A 22,230-nucleotide genomic window follows, 5' to 3' on the forward strand; every position below is an offset into this window, starting at 1 on the left:
AGGGTCCATATTTCGCAGGAAACTGCAAGAGTGGCAACGTGGAAGTCAAGCTTTGCTTTTTTGCTTTCCAGGCATCACAAACCACGATGAGTTTTCACTGGTGCGAGACCTTCCTGAGGAGAACGTAGAACCCAACACTGGGACACTAACTCTACGTAGGGTGAGTTCCGTTACTTGAGCTGCTTAAAAGGGCGGTAAAAAGAGGCTAACCATTCCTAGACGCAACCACCTTTGGTCAGGTGCATACTTATCACTACAGTGCAGTCCCGTTAATTTGAAACTCCGGATAATTAGACGAGCCTCTGTATTTCCGGCATCGCGTGACCTTCATTTCTCCTTCGGTTTATAAATTACGACCCTGCGAGTCTCGGGACAGGAGCTTGTACGTCAACTTCCTGACGTGATAACCAAAGAGAGCTGAAGAATAAGCACGTAGGCTGAATTAGATTTATTGATTTTGAGCCTGCAGCTTTCATACTGGCTCAGTAGTTTGAGCTTACAATAGTTAGGAAATTTGTACTGATATGGAGTTTTCAATGCCTTCTCGACACTTGAAGGTATTTATACGGTACTTTTACGTTTCTACGTTATTTCAGTTTTCTAGGCATTATGATGAGAAACTGAAGGCTCTGATTATACTGCTACTTTCATGCGGTGCTCTAAATTATTTTGTTGCACATTTCATTTTTTTTAGTTCTACAAACAAATAGGTGTACTGTGCTAGCTGCAATTAGTCCTCATATACTAGGCTTTCTTGGCTCCCCTACCCACTTAACACATTCTGCTTTGCTTCACTTGCTTCATTTACTTCATTTCCAATTTGCTTTACAGGAAAAGAAAGACAAAGATCGAGACCAAAAGATGGAACAGCTGAAGAAAAAGCTAAAGACGGATGACGACAGTTAGTAGAAACGTTTTTCATAGTGGATGGAGTCTTAGTTACACTAGCTCTCATGACGAAATCTTCTCTGAGCAGCATAACTTTTGTATGCAACCAAAAGTTTGCCTTGAGAAATCTATCTTCATGTTCGAATGTTATGGGAATACCATTCCCGTTAAAGTCTGTTGGGTGTAATCGAGTCAGTTATTAAATCGACGACTGTTCATTTCCAGTGAACTGGGTGGACCACTCCAAGACTCTGCGCGAACTAGGAATCGATGAAGACGAAATGCTGACGCTGCGACGAAAGTACTTTTTCTCCGACTCCAATGTGGATTCGAGGGATCCTGTCCAACTTAACCTCCTCTACGTTCAGGTGTGTTGACGTGACAACTTTCTTGCAATTTCCTGAACCACATCCCATCTTTGAGTGTTTACCTGCTTCTTTTGAATTCTTTTAACCAGTGATGGCCAGTGGTTAACTACATGTAGTTAAACTACTAGTTAAACTACCTGATTGTAGTTAAAAACTAGTTATCAACTACTTGCAGAAATGTAGTGGCAACTACTAGTTAAACTACTATTTTAAGTAGTTAACTACAGTAGTTAGGTTACTAAAGGCGCCAACTACTTCCGATCTTGCCGCAAGCTTTACGGCACGATTGTGCTTCCGACTTTTACCTTGAGCTACTTGTTTGATGAGAAAACAGAGCTGCAGAGCAATTGTGTTGTGCATGTGTACTAAATCTTTAATGTTAATGCTTGTCTAGTGAAGCCTCATTTGCTGTGAAATAATTTTGCAACTTAGTTTAGGCACAGAAAGAATCCCGCCGCAAGCTTTGTATTTGACGATCGTAGCAATGGCTTCAGCCAAAGTTTATTATTGCTTGTGATTCATATTTAGGTGTCCAAGAACACTACAAGGAATTGGTGTTGGTAGACAACGTTAAGTAGTTATAGATGTAGTTAAACTATATTGCAGTAGTTAAAAAGTAGTTTTAACTACTTCCCTGAAAAGTAGTTGATCTACTAGTTAAACTACTCAATCACAAAGTAGTTAGTAGTTATAGTTAAACTACTGTAGAAGTAGTTAATGGCCATCACTGCTTTTAACACTACTTGTGTTCCTTAAGATGCAGAAAATACGGTGTACGTTATCTGCTTCAGCTTCAATAATGAGCTAGTAAATCTACGCTACTTACTAGTCATCGATGATTGATAGCCATTTTGTTAATATCTGTAATTTCATAATTGTTAGACATCGGGACAACATCTCCTTTAGTGTGTTCGCGTACACTTCTCTCGAGGCTTTCCACGCTATTCTTCACATTGTTCTTCTCACCACCACCACCACCACCACATTATTTGTGTTAATTATTCTGTTAACGTTAATTGCTATCAATGATAATTTGAGGGTACTTACTACTTTGCCTTGGTTCTGTGCTATAGGCCCGTGATGCCATTTTGAACACAACACATCCTGTGACCGTGGATGAAGCTTGCAAATTTGCTGGGCTTCAGTGCCAGATCCAATTTGGGGATCACAATGAAACAAAGCACAAGCCGGGGTTTCTAGAGTGAGTTGTCGGCATCTGTTTCTTCAGCCGCATTTTTGCTTTGACGATGAATATGTGTACTGTGTCTTTTCATTTAGCATTCCAAATGATATAAATGTACGTTTTTTTTCTCATAGTTTAAAGGAATTCCTGCCCAAGGAGTTTTGCAAGATCAAAGGCATTGAGAAGAAAGTATTTGCTGTAAGTATTCTGTAACATATCAATCCAGTTATCCAGAAGACGCAACGATAATTGAAATTTCTTTTAAATTATAAGTTGTTGTTGCATGACATTGCATGTGTCCCACAGTTACGGAAATTGTCATGTGTGCAATGGGGACGTTATTGCTTTTCAGGAACACAGAAAGCACATAGGAACATCTGAACTGGACGCTAAAGTGAAATACGTGGCCCAGGCACGATCACTGAAGACTTACGGAGTGACCTTCTTCCTCGTTAAGGTGCCAACTCCACCTATACATACTAGCTGCTCTGTGTATGGACTTACTTCTAGAGGTTTTCTTAGAAAATATGACTTTTGTACTAAACACTATGTGATATAGTCTGTAATTTTGTGGATGTGGTGAATTTTTCGCATCTCTGGAGAGTTTTTATTGACAGTATTGCCTGATACAGAATACTTCCGTTAATTTGAATTTTGGTTAATTAGATGGCATTCAGGGGTACTGGTGCACACTCGTACATTCGTAGCGAATAAAAAGCTTAATTATCACAAGGCAGCACTTTGCATTGGATAATTGTACGAAAGTGCATTGGTAACTACTTTGGCAACGAAAATGACCTTGCGTTACACAGTTTCCCCCACCATATCTTTAATTCGATGTTAAAACCATTTGCATGATTTTGTGGTCATGTCAGGGTAGAAAGAACTGAAGCCTACTTTACAACAAAACTGTCTACTTTGTGCAGCACTGTTATAAACAGGCTGGACTGTAACACAGTTGATGAATGCATTGATGGAAGTTGTGGTTTGCAGGAAAAAATGAAGGGCAAAAATAAGTTAGTTCCCCGTCTCCTCGGAGTTACCAAGGACAGCGTCATGAGGCTGGACGAAAGGACGAAGGAGGTAAAGTAAAGTTTTCTCTCAATATAAATTGAACATAAAATATTGCATTGGCTTATTTATGGGACCCTTCTGTTGTAGGTGATTAAAGTGTGGCCTCTGACTACAGTGAGAAGGTGGGCTGCATCACCAAACAGTTTTACTCTGGTAGGTTATGTTTTTTATTACGGAAGGGTGGATTGTTTGTAAAAGGGATGGTCTATGAAATTAATTAAAGTAATTGGTGTAGGAAACGAGGGCTGATATTGAGGCCTTGGGGCTGAAGGGATTTGAATTGGGATATTAAAAATGATTCCCTATCTTTGTGCTTCATGGCATTGCTGAACCCAGACTCTAAGATGATAATTTTGAAATCAGTTTCAAAATTATGGTTCGGTAGGTTGAAATGAATAGAAATTGGGGATTGGACGTTGTTATAAATGTCAAATTTATGGCCATAGAATCTGTCTCTGTCATTGCGTTGGAAGTTTCATCAATGTATTGCAAATTGCACTTCCTGCATGTGATTGGGTAACAGACATTGGCTGAATTGCAGTGAAGGGACTGACGAATTTTCAGTATAAAATTAATTAACTCCAAAAGTGGCATGATAGCAGAGGTGGGCATAATTTCCGATGAGTGATCATTCAGGAGTGACTGAACAGCCGAAATACTCTCATCGTATGGGATGTTTGTGGGATGCGAACCACATTCATAGTTCAAAACTATTTTGAAAAGCTAATTTTCGAAAGCAAACCTCAACCTTAAAAGGTGAAAATATGCTACTGAGTGTGAACATTGTTTTCAATGAAGAGAGTGCCTCAAAATTTTCTTACCATCAAAATTTGATTACAATGAAGTTGTGCAAAGAAGTAAGAAACAAGCAGGCTGCTGTATTGAACTTGTAAGTAAGATTTTCTTGTGTGTTAGGGGAAGACACAAAGTGTCTTTTGTCGTCGTGTCTTCTCCTCATACTAAAGGAAATGTTTCCTACAAGTACAATGAAGTCTTTATCACTCCATGATTTCAGAGGTACCAGGTGAACTTAATTCTTACACAGGGGTGCAGCTTGGGTGGTTGCTAGCTATTATTTCTTTTGCTTCAATTGGCACACTCGTAATCGAGGGCAACTATGTAGTAGTTCGGAGGCACAGAGTTCGCTAACCGGCATGACTACTCTTGTGTAGTCTATGGCATGTTTCCTAAACCTCTATAATTGGGTCTAGGATGTCGTGCAACGTCTGTTCATCCTTTAACCACAAAGCATTTCGGCCTAGAGTTGCATGTCTCCCTCGACTGTTTTGTTCTTCGATTGCTGCTCAACTTTCTGTCCTTGTGCAGGACTTTGGTGACTACTCTGAATCCTACTACTCGGTGCAGACGACAGAAGGAGAGCAGATTTCACAGCTCATCGCCGGCTACATCGATATCATCCTCAAGAAGGTACACCTTTTGTCCCCGTATTTACTCGAGGCTGCTTTATGGTTGTTGACTGGCAATGTTCTGCAAGGCTCATTGTGCATATGCCAGTTGCCGTCCATTGGTTATGTGTCATGGCTCTGCATTTATTTGAATGCTTTATGTAATGTGCCCAATATTATTCATGAAGGGTAATTACGTATGTGTTCAGAGTACAGGACTGCTCTTCATGATACGCAAAACTTGGTTTCCTTTTGCGAATAAATTTTAGCATTGCATTATCAAGATCACTTTTCATCTGTGGGCACTGAATGAATTGGCATTGTTGCAATGAGACATGTGGCAAAAATTCAAATAACAGAAAAATATGATTTGAAAACCGAAGACAGTCACTAGACAATTTTTGGGACTCAACAGGAACAGGAACTTGGCTAAAAAAACAAAAAAACTTTATTCACTTAAGTGGTAAGAACAACTGGTCATTATTACATTGACAAAGGCTCTTCCGTTTCCACACGATCGTGTCCATTTATTTTCACTGAGGGACGTTTTGTCACTGCATCCCAATGAAAGCACTGCCAGTCCATTCACCAGTTCTGAGCTTGACGACAGTACAGTATTACGTTGGGCCCGTTGCCCTCGAAGTTGATCTCGCTGTCCGCGCAATGTCGGCTCGGGATCAGCCACTTTCTTTTGCTAGTATTTGCTGCGTTCCTTGGACTATTGTTGGAGTCGGCAATCACAGTACTGGTGCCATTTTGCGTAACCTTTTTAAAGTGTATCAGATAAAATAGCTTAATTACTGCAGGCCAAGAAAGAGGCCATGCCTTGTGTCGGGAAGCGCTCTCACTGAAAGGACAGGCGGGTGGCGCCCTGTGACCGCAGAACTTATCTGCATCAGCAGTTTGATGTCGCAGGATGCTGGGGACGAGCCACATAAAAAAAATTGAGTGATTTGGCTGTATGGCGTCTGAAATTTTCTGCGCTGCTGTACATTAACTCTAAGTGATGGGTGATCATTCCCTGACGATGCCCAAATGATCACGCATGCCCCGAAAAAATCGGTCTGCGGCTAGTCCGTATCGAAGCGAGATACTAAATGAAAATTGTGTACATGCAGTAAGTTCATCTCTCTTGTGACAAACAACTCGACAGAGACTGATTGGACTGCATCTTTCAGATCGTGGCTTGTACGTAGTATTCCCAAAATTAATTCTGTTCTTTGCATCAACAGAAAAAGGCAAAGGACCACTTTGGCATTGATGGCGATGAAGGCTCCACCATGGTGGAGGACAGTGTGTCTCCTGCCAAGTGAGTACCGCGTAACACGTTGCTGGTCTTGCACATTTTACGTGTGAGTACACTGACAGATGTCTCTTTCAGGGCGACCATATGGCAGCATACTCCTGCAGCAAAGCCTTCACTGCCGAACACAGAATCAGTGGCACTCCCTGCAGTCATACGTCCAGGCGCTACTGGTACGAGACCATAAACGTCTTACAGCCGAACCTCGATATAACAAAATTCGCGGGGATTGTGATGTCTTTAGGTGTACTGGATACCGTAAACGTATTTTTATTCACGACGTATTAATTTTCGCTATTTTTGTGCCCGCTAAAAAAAAAAAACACATGGAAAATTGTACTTGCGAACATAGCATGACGGTTATCCCCCGAAAGGGGAACAGTCCCGGAATCACGAAATTAAATACTCGCGAGTTACCTTGCAAATAACTGAACGCGCTATTCGCAAAAATTAGTAAATTGCGAATAAAGATGTGTTCAGGGTATTTAATTGTACTGAAATGGAAAAAATTTGAAAATAATTATGCCCCGAATTGTGAGGAGGTTTAGAAACATAAACATGCATGTGCAGTGGTATCGGGATGGTATGATTCCAGAATTTTCTAAATGTTCATGCTAGGAAACCTTATGCATAGCATGTTTACATTTTGGGATAGTATGAACACTTTTCTAGGTCGCCGTGAATGATGGGAACAGGCGAGCTAAGAATAGCTAAATTTATATAAAGATTCCACGGGCATATTGTTCTTTCGTCTTACATGCACAGGCTAAATGTGTGAGCTTTCCAAAGCTTCTGTTGCTGCCATTGAAGCCAGCAGACTAGACTGCCCGGCTTTTGTCAAAGAATCGAACAAATCAAAGAAAGCGCAGTTCATATTAAAAAGAAAATACGCAGACAAAACATCCCCCAAAGCATTGTTGTGCACAAAATCTATCCAGGCCCACAAGTAGGCCTGCCTGGACACATGCCAGCACCGCACCAACAGGCTGAGATGGGGATCGCTGTCAACACACACACGGCCTCAAAGGTAAGCATTCAGCTCTTTCTATGCCATTCAGCGCCAATTACTGGCGTAACTGAGTCTGGTGATGGATGGGATGAACTTTATGGGTGTGTTCGTGCAATGTCATCTCCACACGTCTATGGTTCATAAAGACATATAATTTGTTAACTTTCTCTTTGAATTGTGTGCAGTCTCAAAGGCGTCAGAATGTCGTAGAAGTGCGAAGCGCTAGAACGTAATGTGGATCACGCGATTTTAGCCTGGGAATAACGGTACATAAAAGCAACCCAACAGGATGGTCTTTAAAAGACTTGAACAAAACGTCTCTATATCAAAGCACATTCTGTGCACACATTAAAAGAAAATAAAAAAAGCAGCTTTGCAAGCATAAAACAAAAAACAAAAAAAAACATAAGTTGTCTCAATGGTGGCCGTATGCTGTCATCTCCTATTCCATTTGGACTGATATACTAGTAACCTTTAGTCACATTTCAAGTTGCTCTGTCAAAACTAAAGCATTATTTAGCTTTCACTCAGCGCAGAAGTTGTGCTGTAATTACTGTGTGCAGTGTATTGAACGCATGAGTCTTTATGGATGGGCTGCCTTGTAATTCCTCTCCAGGATGGTTCATGTATCATCGTGTACGCTTTGGTTGTATAGTGATTGAAAACTCCTGCTGAACAAAGTACTGCTACCATATAACTGCTACAGTCGGGCCCATTTATAACAATTTTGACGGGAACGCAAAATCAGATAGTTATATCAGAGTATATGTCATCAATGAAAAGGTGGAATCTTGCTTTTCAATTTTCACACACTTTACTGTCTGCTGGGAGAGTTCTGATCGCTATACGTGAGCAAACGCTTTTGCGGCGATCGTTATATCGATGTCTCGTTTCATGTACTTCAATGGATAAGCTGAGGTGAATGAAGATTATTACGTCTATTACGAAGATTGTAATAGACGGGCTCTACTGTATTATTACTAAAATTTGTAGGAAAATTTGGCATGTACAGACACAGTCGGACATAACTACAGCTCGTGAGGTCTTGGCACACAAGTATGCCAGTGCCCCAGAGCGGTGGCTGCTAGGTTTTAGGTTAGGTCCCGATGCGCACGTGACGCCGCCAGTGGCGGGGGCAAGTGAGCAGTCGAGAATGGCTCTGGGTGAGATAATAGCACAAGCAACCATGCAGAGTTGTTGACCCAGTATCAAACACTGCAGTAAATGCTATGTGGCACTGGTATCTGCATAGCCACGCTGTCTTGCGTTGCATTTAAGCCTGATGGTGGGTGTACAACTACATGGGCTATGTAATAATTTAGTAACTATTGGCATACTGTGAAACCCTTCAACTTTGTGACTTCAATTTTTCATGTATAAAGCGCAGGGCACATATTCATGTCTACTATATACATTTCACGAAATCTGGATGCTAAAATTTGAGTTTCATTGGCTTTCTTTGTGATCCCTTGCCTCTTCTAATAAAAGTGGCACTGTACATGCTTGTTCTGCAAAGCAGCTCAAATCCCTACGAATAACCTGTAAAGCCATAGCAAAAATAAACTTTGCGATTGTAGCACTTAGTGTAAATTTTTGTTTTAAATTTTCATGTGACTTTAAAATTCGCATATTTTTCAATTCACGACGCTCGCGAAGATCATGAACTCGCAGACATTAAGCACGAAAAGTTTTACGGCGAACTGCGATTTCAGAATCTGTTTTTGTAAGCTACAACAGAAGCTAGTAGCTGTTCTTATGCTTTGTACCGCATGCTAGCAGAATAAAACAGAGTGCAGGTTTTTTCTCCCCAAATGCTGCCAGAAATTTTGCAGGATAGAGGTAGGTAGCAGTAGCAGTGGTGTTAATGTCTTAGTACATTGTCATCAACTTTTGAATTACCGTAATTTCACGCGTATTAGCCGCGGCTTATGCACGTTTTTTTTTTTCTCATGGGCGCTGTGCGGCTTATCCACCGGTGCGGCTTATCTGATGACTTTTTTTTTAGGTATTTTCCCCATACACTGATTTTACACACACAAGGGTCGACAGTGTCTCTGGAATAGCACTGCCCTGCTGATGCACGAACAGTGCCTAACAGGGATGGGTCCACATTCGAGTAGGTTGCCCCCATGCAGCTTTAACGAAAGTGGTGACAGTGATTCATGCATTCTGGGAGACCACTGACCCTTCAATGCATGAAGAGCGCCCAACAAGGGCACAATCCGGTCTTGGTAGAACTGTAGAACTGACCTCCTCTGTTGTACACTATGCCGATCCCGGAGTATGGACCACAGGGTTTATGGCATTACTCTATGGTCTCCTTTGTCGCACATAGGAGTCGTCTCGTATTGCCTGCGGCTTATCTGCGAGTGCGGCTTATCTGCCGGAAAATTTTCAAAACGTTCCTAAAAACGAGTCCTGCGGCTTATCTCCGGTGCGGCTTATACGCGTGAAAATACGGTATGTTTCCATTATTGTTATGCTTGTTGGACTGTTTTATGGTAGTCTGCAAAAGTTGTTTCACATGCATGTTAGTTTGAGTACAAGTACAGGTGCTAGAGCGCTAACATGCAGCAAGCTGATCATCTGCACCGTACCTTGTTTACCACAAAAGCATATTTGTCTATTTGCAACCTTAATTGTGTGAGATAAAATGTGAAATTATGCTGAATTCTCTATGTGTATTGTTTTGTGTACACGTCAAGTCCCATGTTTGAGTTGTGTACATTAATGTGAATTTCCATAATTTTTGCGGATCATTTGTGAAGATGACGTGTGCTAAAATTTTTTTAATACATTGATTTTTATCATTGGCTTCTATTTGTGTATTTCCTGGAAAAAGTAAAGTAGTGCAACCCCAAATTGTTACTTACAGCTTCGAACACCATCGCCTAATTTATGTACTCAGATAGATACAGCTTGGGACAAAAGTTTACGGAACACGTCACTGGCGTATTCCTTCATCCCACCAGCCCCCTGTTAGCTATAAGGAAGACATCGAATAAGAAACGGGTGACCGGCTGTGTTATCCACCTCCCAGTATGTGTGTCCGCTCGTGTTTGCTGCTAGGGCGTCTCTCCAATGGAAAAATATGACCCCCTAGTGTTCCGTAAACTTTTGTCCCAAGCTGTACCATTTTCACCATCATTTTGCTTTGCCTGCCTAAAAGATAAGCCTGCATGGTGTTCATGCGCAGAATTGAGCAAAAGTTACACCCTAAATTGGGGCCCTCGTAAAGAAAAATAAATAAAAAAATGAAGCATGATGTCAGAGTAACTATTTAATACGTAAGATTTCTGGCAGAGCCCGCCCGAAAGCGTACATATTAAATAGTTACTCTGATTTCGTGCTTCATTCTTTCGTTATTATTTTTCTTGATTACGTTTCAACGAGCTTGACTGTGTATTTTTTTACCTTCTTGACTTTTTTTACTCCGGTCACTCGTTGCTGTTTTTAGTTTAATGTGTCATAAACCCAAGCCACAATTTCTGCTCACAGCCTCCACAGAAGCCCCGGGTGCAGAGCTTGTCATCCGATCCGCAACGCGCCCTCGTGAGCAGCATCGACGCCGGACGCAATGCAATTGACATATCACTGAGAGAGCTTCAGGTATGCTACACTTACAATATGGCTGCCTCCCAAGCAAAGTGGAACCTGTCAAGGCCTCGTGTATCTCTTCAATAGGTTCCCGAACAGCGTCCTCAGCTGGGCACAGACCCAGCGTCTCTGCAATGGAAGCAGAACAACCTGGACACCCGCAAGCAGAACCTCACTTCCCAATTGGCCGCGATGAATGCTGCCACTGCACAGGTGGTCAGCCTGACCGCAGGTAATTACACCTTTTCTTTCCCCCCTGGGTGGTGACATGCGAGTCATCGTGTGCTTTGTCAACACAGATGTGTGTGTAAATATTCTTAGAGCAAGTCTCGATGTCTCTGCAGGTCCTCCTGAAGATGTTGACAGCCCAGCCGTCGGACAGGCCATCAGCACGATGTGAGTATGCATTTTTTTCATTGCTTTGGTTGATGGAAGGTCACAGTGAAATCCACGAAATCATCAGACTTGTAAGATCATAACAAAAAGGCTGTTGTTATCATGTACCACATGTTGAACTTGAACTTGAACCGCATGAACTCTTTGTGTAGCAGTTGTGTAGCTGTGAATAGCTTTTTGTGTAGCTGTGAATCTTGTGTGGATTGACATCCACTGTGAAGAAACATATGTGCTCCAACCAAAGACAAGCTTTACTATACTTCACAATAGGAACAATAGTTGGTATAGGTTCGTGATGACGAATAGCAGCAGAAGACGAGGACTTGTCTTCTGCTGCTATTCGTCATCATTTACTATACTTCACAGAGAGGGCGCTGCATTGTGCTGCTTCACCAAACACTCCCTAGATGGCGATACACTACATTTTGCGCTCACTTCTTGAGCGTTCACTGGTGTTACGATGTGCCATTACAGTGCAGACCTTTATTTAATAATCACGCATGTCGTGGAATACTGGATACGACAAATCTTTTGGTCTACTGGCGGTATATATGTTCTAACATGCGCGACACGCGTTACATTATTCCTGCGAGCTGTGGAAGCCAGTCGTAAAAAATGTGCACGATGATCCAGTTAAATGTTGACTTTAGGATACAACTTCGTGCGATAAAGGACCTTTTGGTAGCAATTTTAACGTTTTCACATGAGAACTTCTGCTGAAGAACATGCACAGAACTTTCAATGGAGAAAATGTGAACGAGTATATTTCATTTACACTCAAAATTGCTCATACACTAGTATTATGCAGTATTTTGACTAGTTCTATATGCAGTCGCCGACCCATATTTCGGATTCCAAATATTCAGACTTTCCAATGTTTCGGACAAAACTAGTGGCTTCATCAAACACCCCATAGGGACCACTGTGTTTCCACTTCCAATATTTTGGACAGTTTCTTAAAAGTACAGCTTGATTTTTTTACATGCGTTTACCACTTTTTTAGTGTTTCGAATAAAGACTTTAAAACAGTGGAAACGAGTGGATTTTTGCAATTCATTAAAAATTTTGACTTATTCTGTGATCCCTAGAAGTAAAAAAAAACGGTCCGTGACTGTATTAGTATTTTGGCTCGTGAATGATATTATTTTCTGACTCATGGGGATAACCACGTTCTACATTATTTCCCACTGATGTCTATCACGAGTCACCAGTACGAGTTGCAGTATTCATTTCTTTATCAAATTTTTGGACATAACTACAGGTTTTCCCGCCAATTTTAATCAAGCGGCATCGAAATTAATCCATGTGCCATGCAAACTTTATGGGGCATGGATTAATTTAGCTGGCACTTGGATTAAAATCGCCGGGAAAACCTGTAGTGACATCATTAAACACCCCAAGGACCACTGTGTTTCTACTTCCAATGTTTTGGACCATTTCTTAAAAGTACAGCTTGATTTTTCGTGCGCGTCAACCGCTCTTTTTAGCGCTCCGAATTAAAAACAGTGGAAACAAGTGGAGTATTGCAATTGACTAAAAACTTGGACTTATTCTGTGGCACCTAGAAGTCCAAAAAATCGGTCTGTGACTGTAGTAGTAGTCTGGCTCGTGAACGATATTATTTTCTGACTCGTGAGGATAACCATGTTCTATGATGTCTATCACGCGCCACCAGTACGAGTTGCAGTATTCATTTCTTCATCAGTACTTTCTGTATTCAGTATCTGTATATCAGTATCATTCTCATTAAATTGAGTTCTCACACAGCACCACCAACCTGCCGGAAATGTCGAAGGACGTGAAGATGATCGCTGCGCTCATGGACGACGAAGATGCGGGAGATAAACTTATGGATGCTGCACGCAAGCTCTGCAATGCCTTCTCGGACCTCCTGAAGGCAGCAGAACCGCAGAACCGGGCTATAGAGGTGAGCCTAGACCGCCCACGGGCTTGAAAACCGACGGACAGTCGTTTAACTGAAAATCCGCCACGCAGCCACGGCAGAACTTCCTGAACGTGGCAAGCCGGGTTGGAGATGCGAGCCGTGCTGTCCTCTACACCATTGGTGAAGAAGATGAAGTCGACAGTGAACTCCAGGTATTTTTTCTCGAAACAGGATCATACTCATAATGTAACAGGCAAAAAAAAAAAAGAAAAAAAAAACAAGACCTGAAAGGTTAAAAGGTGAGATTAGTAAATAATTAGAGCCAGAAGTTTTTGGGAAATATTTTTTTTTCTAAATTCGGGGGGTAAAAATCGGGTAAATAAACATGTGCACTAAATTCCTGTGAATTTGGGGGGGGGAAAACTTCCAGTATGCTAAATCCAGGGTGAAATAGGGCTCAGTTGCTCAAACTAACTGTAGTGGTTTGCTACAAATGGTGATGTAACTGAATTTTTCTGCCAAACAAGTAAATTAGGGCGTTCCTGCAGGCATCCGAGTAAGGGCAATTTGCCAGGTAAGAATCCGGTTTCACCCTAAAGAGACAACCTTCAATTCGGGGTGCAAATTCGGGGAAGAATCGGGTAAAACCCTAGAACCTCAGGCTATATAAATATTGTATGCTTTGCAGGTGTTTTCCCCATCAAATTTTACTATGTATTTAAAGCCCCTTACCAGATAATGCCTACTGATCGTGTGTAGTTTTGAATCTTTGCACAAGGCCATGACCCTGCCATCGATCTGCAATTCCTGTAATAGCCGTGCGTATTTGACGTGACGCAGGATCAACTTCTAAGCGCTGCCAAGCAAGTAGCCAATGCAACGGCTGCACTGGTACTGGAGGCCAAGAATGTGGCATCAACCTGCGACGAGCAAGATCAGCAAAACAAAGTGATCGGTGCTGCCACCCAGGGGGCCTTGGCTACATCTCAGCTGGTAGCTTGCGCGAAGGTGAGAGATTACAGACGGCCGTCCCCGGTGCACTGAAGCATTATTAAGGGCTCGTAAATCTAATCAAACTGAAAAATCACAACGTTAGCATGCATAATGTTATTAGCTAATTAATTAATGTTATTTTCCTGCACCACGACAGATCGTTGCGCCAACCATCACCAACCACAGCTGCCAAGAGCAACTCACCGAGGCTGCTAAAGAAGTTGGCAAGAGTGTCAACAACATCGTCTACACTTGCCAGGTAATCGTCATGCTTCACGTTGTTTCTGCACCGTAAGGGCACAAACGGTTTTCATGTCGCAATCTCGTGAGTCTTGCGTTTGTATTTGTGGGAAGCCAAGCTAGGCTACAGTGTGGTACGTTTTAAGTAGGGGTGTGCGAATATTCGAATTCTCGAATTCGAATCGAATACCAAACGCTCGAACTATTCGATTCGCGAATCGAATATCCAATATTCGATGTTTCGAATATTCGACTATTCCACGAATATGAGCGACACAACCCGAAAGTGGGCTTCACCTGATGCTTCCGTGCATAGGTGAAGCCTCCTTTACGAAATTGCCCTTGCTGCAGGACCAACACAGGCCGGATGGTGTTTAGTTTAAGATAACGTTATCCAAAGTTAGTTTTGTAGACATCGTCTGTGGAAGGGGCGGCGCCCCTCCCACATGCAGTTTAGCGGTGCCGACGAGGGACTTTGATTTGATGTCTGTGAGGTTGCCTTTAAAAAGTTAGGACTCTCGAATAATGACTACAGCCCACGAACAAGAAGGGTGTCTTAAAGATGTCCTTTACATCTAAAATTTCAGTAGTGCAACTTCCTAGGACGAGTGCGAAGGAACTAAAGTGTGTTCATGGCAAAGCTGAGGCAGGATGCCAATTAGTTTGTTTCACAAATGGCCTGTAGTTGTCTGAAACAATTACAGCCTCATCCGTATAACATGCTACTGCCTGACAAAATTTTGAAATGAAGGTAACCACTCCAGTACTCCAGTAAGTGTAGGCTCACCTGAAAAGCAGGAAGCACTCTCATGTGAAATTAAAGATTAGGGGCTTTAAACAGAAGAATCGCATGTCTCTCTTGTGACAGTTAATGCCAGAAAAATTACACTAAAGCCATGGGCTACAAAATGGAAACTTTTAGTGCGAAAGTCACATATTGTAAGTTTTGCACGAATATTCGATATTCGATTCGGTATTCGGAATTTTTTCCCTCATTCGATTCGATATTTGATTCGACTTAAAATATTCGGATTCGCACAGCCCTAGTTTTAAGTAGAGGTGTGCGAATGTTCGAAATTTCGAATAATTATTCGAATAATTCATAATTCGAAGTGCATTTCGAATAGAATAGTCATATTCGAAAAGTATTCGAAAGTTTGAATAATTTTTTCGAATAGTACTGAAGCGAGGTATCTCGATCGCCATTCTGCAAGTGGGCTTCGCCTCATTGCATCCAAGAGTTAGGTGAAGCCCACTTCATGTTACCGCCATTGTTTATTTGGCTCAGTAGTAGTTTGGAGCAGAACATCATCGAATGAGCGCAACACCACAAAATATTTCATCATGAGGTATTCGGAATTATTCAAATTGTGCCTTTTCTGATTATTCAAATTGGATTTGCCTTCTGAAGAAATTATTCAGATTTGATTCGCCATGGAAATTTTGCTATTCACGCAGCTCTACTGTTTTCTATTTGTGGCCTTACTGTGTCCACAAGACGGCAGTCTTTGTAGCCTGAAGACGTTGAACAGTTGGTGTTCCTGCATGAAGACCTGAAGTAATAAAGCCTATGCCTCACCAGTTCTTGCAGCATCTCATTTAAGACTGAAATTTAAGAAGCACGACTATGCTGCTGTGGCACTGCATTTGTGGACTTGTTGGTGCAGGCAAAATAATTATTCGTTAATTATTTGAAAAATATTATTTGAATTCTATTCAATTCGATTCGACAGTGGAACTATTCGATTCCTATTCGATTCGGTCCTGAAAACCACTATCCGCACACCTCTAGTTTTAAGTGGTAGTGGGCCTCTGTGAAGACACAGCCTTTACATAAAAAAGTCATATTGGTATGTTGATCCTTGTTGTATTTGTGCCAGCCTATGTTGATCAGTTGGGAGTGCATCTGCTTACCAGTCCTAATACTGCGGGATTGAGGATACCAGCACATTAAAGCGACAGACCTGTCCCAAACCGAAGTCTTGTGAGCCCTGTAACATTGCTTGCTTATAATGCTCACAGTCGCTGAGCAAAATATTGCGATTAAATTTTGCAGCCAACTATTTACAATTCAATGTTTTAGCCGATGCTTTCGCTGCTGTGATGCCACTGTTTCTGGTTTCTGTTCTGCCAAGCAGTCGAACCACTGATCTGAGACGAAACTTAGTGATTGACATTTATCTTAATCACACGCCATTATGACGTCAGCGGAAGTACGCCCTTCTTCAACGTCACGCTTACTTCAACGTCAAGCCGAAACAGGATGTGAACGTGCCGTCCATTCTTCTTGCCAAAAGCTATGCCATTCTGCTGGATGAGATTTTACATTTGGCATTTACATTTAACTGTAATCACAAAACCAGGTGGCAGCTCCTAACTGCTACTTTTAGCACACGATACAGTGTGCCGAGATATATCGGTACACGTTAAGAAACACGCATGTGGACAAAATTAATCCACCGACAGACCACTTCGGTATCGCTCATAATTAGAGCCTGCAGTTTTCGGGAAATACTTTTTTGTAAAATTCGGGGAGTAAAAATCTGGTAAATAAACATGTGCTCTAAATTCGTGCGAATTTGGGTGGAAAAACTTTCAGTACGCTAAATTCGGGGAGAAATCGGGCTCAGTTACTCAAACGAACGGAACTGGTTCGGTACAAATGGTTGTGCAACTGCGTTTGCTGCCAAACAAGTTAGTGTGCATTCCTACAGATGTCTCAGCGAGGGCAATTTGACGGGTAAAAATTTTCACCCTAAAAAAAAGTTTCACCCTAAAGAGGCAACCTTCAATTTGGGGTGCAAATTCGGGGAAGAATCCTAAAACTTAACCCTAAAACTTCACGGTCTACTCATAATTAGAGCCTGAAGTTTTTGGGAAATATTTTTTTTCTAGATTTGGGGGGTAAAGGTCGGGTAAATAAACATGTGCACTAAATTCATGCAAATTCGGGTGAAAAAACTTCCAGTAGGCTAACTTCGGGGGGAAATCGGGCTCAGTTACTCATAGTAACTATAGTGGTTTGGTACAAACGGTGATGTAGCTGCATTTGCTGCCAAACAAGTAAGTTAGTGCATTCCTACAGACATCCAAGTGAAGGCAATTTGCCGGATAAAAAGTTTCACCCTAAAAAAAGTTTCACCCTAAAAAAAGTTTCACCCTAAAAAAAAGTTTCACCCTAAAAAAAAGTTTCACCCCAAAAAAAAGTTTCACCCCCAAAAAAAGTTTCACCCTAAAAAAAAGTTTCACCCTAAAAAAAAGTTTCACCCTAAAAAAAGTTTCACCCTAAAAAAGTTTCACCCTAAACAGGCAACCTTCAATTTGGGGTGCAAATTTGGGGAAGAATCCTAAAACTTAACCCTAAAACTTCACTGTCTACTCATAATCATAGCTGCTTTGTAACATGTAACCCAAGCACAACAAACACAAATTGTCATTATTGTTCTATCCGTCACCCTTGGCAGGAGTCGACGGGCGACGACAGGCTATTGGCCGACCTCCGGGGAGCTGCTGCGAGCGTGACCCAAGCCCTGAGCGAGCTGCTGCTTCTGATCCGTACGGCACCAGAGAGGCGGGCCCGTGTCTCCCAGCACGACGAGCCCCTGGACACCATCCTGGATGCCACAGACCGTCTGGTTTCCAGCACGGGCGACGCTCCCGAGATGGTCCGCCAGGCCAAGGTGCTGGCCAACGCTACGGCGCAGCTCATTCAAGCCATCAAGGGTGAAGCCCAGCAGCAGCCCGACTCGGACGTCCAGAAGAGGCTCCTGGCGGCTGCGAAGGTGCTGGCGGATGCCACCGCGCGCATGATCGAAGCAGCAAAGGTGAGTCTGTACTGGGCACTGTGGAGCCGACCGGCAGTGTACCAAATGGAGCTGCGTTTCTGTGTTACAGTCGCCGACCGATTTTTTGGACCCCGATTTTTCGGACATGCTCGATTATTCGGACTCGTTCGCGGAACGGCTGCGGGTCCCATAGAGGTGACGTATAGGAACGTCCAAAATTTCGGACGCCGTGCAGCTCCGTCGCTCGATATTTCGGACTCTGTTTGCCCAACCCGCGAATTTCTCTCATGGGGTGACGGAAAACATTGGTATCATCTGAAATTCGTATCCAAAGAAATCAACTAACTAAAATATTGAGGCAAAAAAATAGGCAGTGATGATTGTTGATTTTCCATACCTCTGAGTAGAAGAGGTCCGTCGTAGCGCTTTTGCGTCTTCGTTTTTGGCCAAGGCCCAGCACGTGCTGCAGGCCCGCGAGTTGCGCGACAGCGCTGTAAAGCGAGCTTCACCTAAAGCACGCGTGCGTTAGGTGAAGCCGACTTGCGGACTTGATGACGGCAGTGCCTCTGTCAGTGTACTTACAGTGACGAAATGTCGCTTTGGGAAATAGAAGCTGATGTTATCAGGCAGAGCTGGAAACGCGTTAGGAAAGCATCAACAAATTTTTCCAGCCTACTAGGGCTTAGTAAAGTTTATTTTGAAGTGAAATTGGTTTTTTCGGACTGCTCGATTATTCGGACTTTTGCGCGATCCCCGCCGAGTCCGAAAAATTGGACGGCGACTGTATGCCAATCATCGCAGATGGTATCCCTCTGTCTCCCGATAAGCTGAGAAAGGGGGCGCGCGCCCCGTTTTATGTATCAAGATTCCTTCCAGTCGGAAGATAAAAAAACACTGCTCTGAAGGTTGATTGGCCTAGAATGATTTATCCGACGAAGAGCGCCATCTCTTAGTGCCTAAAAATCCGGGCCCTAGTTATGTCGTAAAGGACCTTGCGAGGTAGTTACCTGTTAACTGATAGAGCGTTGTGTCTTACGGTTAAACCCAGTTGGACTCTTTTTTATTCCCCACTTGCACTGTCCTTGCTTAGGGTAAAACTCATATCAAATAGAGCTGCGTTTCTGCGTGATATCGTCAAGAACCTTGCGAGGTAGTTACTTGTTAATTAATGGAGCCCTGTGTTTTATGGTTAAACCCAGTTGGACTACTTTTAATCCCCACTTGCATTGTCCTCGTTTAGGATAAAACTCAAAAACAACGTTAGGCACGCCGGGATAGGCCGCCGGAATAGGCATTCCGGCAGGGACCGGAAAATAATTCGTATCATCCATGATCGTATCATTGAGATTCTACTGTAATTGAATTTAAATTGACGGGATTGCACTGTATTACATGTAAAATACATGTATTTTGATCGAATTTTATGAAGGAAGTTTCACGTTCTGGGAGACGGTGTTGAGTGTTCTACAAACGGACTCCTTCTCAAACAATTGAGTTTGCGTAAACATTGTGGTACCGCACACTTTCAGGGATGTGCCAAGAACCCGCACGACTCGGAGACCCAAGCAGCACTGCGCAAAGCTGCAGAAGACTTACGCAGTGCTACTAACGTTGCTGCAAGCAATGCTCTCAAGAGGAAGCTCGTGCTTCGCCTTGAGGTAACGTCCTTCTAAAGCTGAAGATATTCTGTGCGCGTAGTACTAACGTGGCTGCCTACCAACAGAACGCAGCACGACATGCAGCTGCTGCAGCAACGCAGAATATTGCAGCTGCCCAGGGTGTAGCTGCATACAACGAAAATCCTCAGCTGCAGGACGAACTCACGGAAAGCTGTCGGGTAAGAGTAAGGCCATTGAATTGGATGTGGTTACACGTTGCCATCAGTAGTGATAAGCAGGCGTGAAAATATGTGTGGTTTATTGCGTGTCATGTTGTTATGCTGTCATCGCCGATTTAATGTTCGGGGGTGTCTCCGTTTGTATTCCGCCGTCGTCGAGCTCGCGGAGAGTTAGCTGCATCATTAGGACTGGCAGCTTCATCCTGTATATTCTGTACATGACAATATTGCCACGTTTTGTGCCAGTATGTTGGTACTGCCCTTGTCCTTGTCTCCGTGTTACAATTAAAAAAGCTAGTAAGATTACCAGTTATATAACGTGCAATAGTAGGTTATATAAAGAGAACTGAGTCTTCCATAATGTGGATAGATGAATGTGGGAAATTGTCCACAGTTGAGGTGAGTGATTTTGGGGTACAAAAAGAGCAAGTGATGCTGAGAATGTTATCATCTGAGCACTTGTATTCCTACTATGCATTTCTTACTCTTTGAGTGGCAGTTAGTATGAAATAAAATACTAATCAGTGATGTCACAAACTGGTCAAGGTTCAAGTTCCAAAATGTTTACAGAAGTTGGACTTTCTTTGGTCGTGCGTATACTGGCTATGAAGGCACGTTTTATGACTTGAAAAGCCCCATGTATTGGAATTATGTTTGGACATGATGCTGCGAATCTTTCTGTGCGTTATGAGTTTATTTGCTGGCCAAATGGAAACTTTGGGAAATACCTGTTGTGAACACCACCTAGAGAGCTCTGCTGGAGCGCCAGAGAGACAATGTTGCGCAAACATTTGTATTGTCCTGTGTGATTTATATTCGTAACATTTGACTTCAAACTCTTTTTTTTAAATAATGAAAACGAAATCAACGTTGTTTTAAAACTTGATTAGAAAGTTAATGGTTTCAAACGTTTGCGAATCTGACTGGGGGCTCTAAAGTTCATAATCTGCATGAACCAACAGGTTTGGCTATGAACCGGAAGACATCACTAAGTATAAGTTAATTGTTTAGTTCAGAATGTAACGTGATGCAAATTTGTGGATGTAGTGTGTGTCCCAAAACGCAAATGTCATTGTACGACATCCCATAGAGATCCTGTGGATGTCCGGACCTTGTAGGGATGTCCCTGGGACATTAACAGTTTGCTGGGGCGCAAACTTATCAACCTTTCTGCTGTACAGGATGTGGCTGGCGTGATCCCACGAGTCGTACAGGGCATTAAGGGCACTGTGGCAGAGCCAGACAGCGCTGCCAACCAACTTAGGCTCATCTCTTCCTGTGAGGACATGATTGTGGTGAGTTTCGTCCATCGTCTCGTTTTTATCTCAGTATATCCATTCTACGGTAAAACCTCGTTAATTTGGGTCGCACGGGACACTCGAAAATTTAGGAGCTATCCGAACGTCAAAATATTGAACGGACAACAAAATATGCAGTATAAGTAGGGCCTGACTTTTTCGGGTTTTACTTTTGGCCAAATTCGGGGGGTAAATATCGGGTGATATTTTTCATTCGAGAATTCGGGTGTATTCGGGTTAAATCCCGTTACGGCATATTCTGTCGTCAGGAATTCGGGTGATTTTTTTTGTTTAATAAAAATTTGTCTTAACACGGAACTAATGTTTAGCAATGTTATCAAACTTTATTTTAATGCACGCTTATGAGTGTGCCACGCGACCCGGATGTTTTCGGGTAGATTCGGGTTAAACCCAAATTTTACAGATTTCGTTCGGGGGGTAAATATCGGGCGGATACGGGTTTAACCCTAAAAAGTCAGGCCCTAAGTATAAGCAGGGAGTGACTTTTTCGAGTTAAACCTGATTCCGCCCGGTTATTCCCCCCTGAATTGACCTCCGACCAATTCGGGTTAAACCTGGTTTCTCCCTGAATTCCAGTCACTATGAAATCCTCAGGTGACGTTTCCACTGAAGACGAACAAAAGTCGCCACGTGTAACGCATGTAAGAATGGGTCACTTGCGTTCCCAGCAATACCCCCCATGTGTGTCAACACTGCCTGTGCCTTCGGGGGTTACCGTTGGAAGGTCACGATCCCGCAAAAAAAAACAAAAAAAAACAGAAAAGAGAGATTAGGAAAGGACTGAATAGACGAGAGGGGGAAACAAGAACACCGGATAACACCCGAAGGCACAATTATCGCCCAATTTCTCCCCGAATAACAGATTTAAAAATAGTGCCCGATTTTTACGCCCCCGAATCTGAGAAAGGCATTTAACCCCCAAAAAATTCACTCCTTAAGTATAAGAT

General features: G+C 42.6%; 1 protein-coding gene across 1 annotated transcript in view; it reads left to right on the top strand.

Moving 5' to 3' along the window:
• LOC135375168 (talin-2-like) overlaps positions 1-22,230 on the top strand; it is an 83,668-nt gene that overhangs the window by 24,746 nt on the left and 36,692 nt on the right. The window contains exons 5-27 of the mRNA XM_064607890.1: positions 72-160; positions 832-901; positions 1,114-1,256; positions 2,330-2,457; positions 2,574-2,637; positions 2,792-2,896; positions 3,433-3,522; positions 3,601-3,666; positions 4,840-4,941; positions 6,152-6,228; positions 6,301-6,395; positions 7,161-7,249; positions 10,730-10,840; positions 10,916-11,060; positions 11,173-11,224; positions 12,992-13,151; positions 13,220-13,321; positions 13,950-14,117; positions 14,260-14,361; positions 17,807-18,166; positions 19,657-19,785; positions 19,851-19,964; positions 21,146-21,259. Of these exons, the coding sequence (XP_064463960.1) occupies positions 72-160; positions 832-901; positions 1,114-1,256; positions 2,330-2,457; positions 2,574-2,637; positions 2,792-2,896; positions 3,433-3,522; positions 3,601-3,666; positions 4,840-4,941; positions 6,152-6,228; positions 6,301-6,395; positions 7,161-7,249; positions 10,730-10,840; positions 10,916-11,060; positions 11,173-11,224; positions 12,992-13,151; positions 13,220-13,321; positions 13,950-14,117; positions 14,260-14,361; positions 17,807-18,166; positions 19,657-19,785; positions 19,851-19,964; positions 21,146-21,259 (2,675 nt within the window). The remainder of the gene's footprint in view (positions 1-71; positions 161-831; positions 902-1,113; positions 1,257-2,329; positions 2,458-2,573; positions 2,638-2,791; positions 2,897-3,432; positions 3,523-3,600; positions 3,667-4,839; positions 4,942-6,151; positions 6,229-6,300; positions 6,396-7,160; positions 7,250-10,729; positions 10,841-10,915; positions 11,061-11,172; positions 11,225-12,991; positions 13,152-13,219; positions 13,322-13,949; positions 14,118-14,259; positions 14,362-17,806; positions 18,167-19,656; positions 19,786-19,850; positions 19,965-21,145; positions 21,260-22,230) is intronic.

The sequence above is a fragment of the Ornithodoros turicata genome, unplaced genomic scaffold (genome assembly GCF_037126465.1).
Source record: "Ornithodoros turicata isolate Travis unplaced genomic scaffold, ASM3712646v1 ctg00000838.1, whole genome shotgun sequence".
NCBI classification, from domain to species: Eukaryota; Metazoa; Arthropoda; class Arachnida; order Ixodida; family Argasidae; genus Ornithodoros; species Ornithodoros turicata.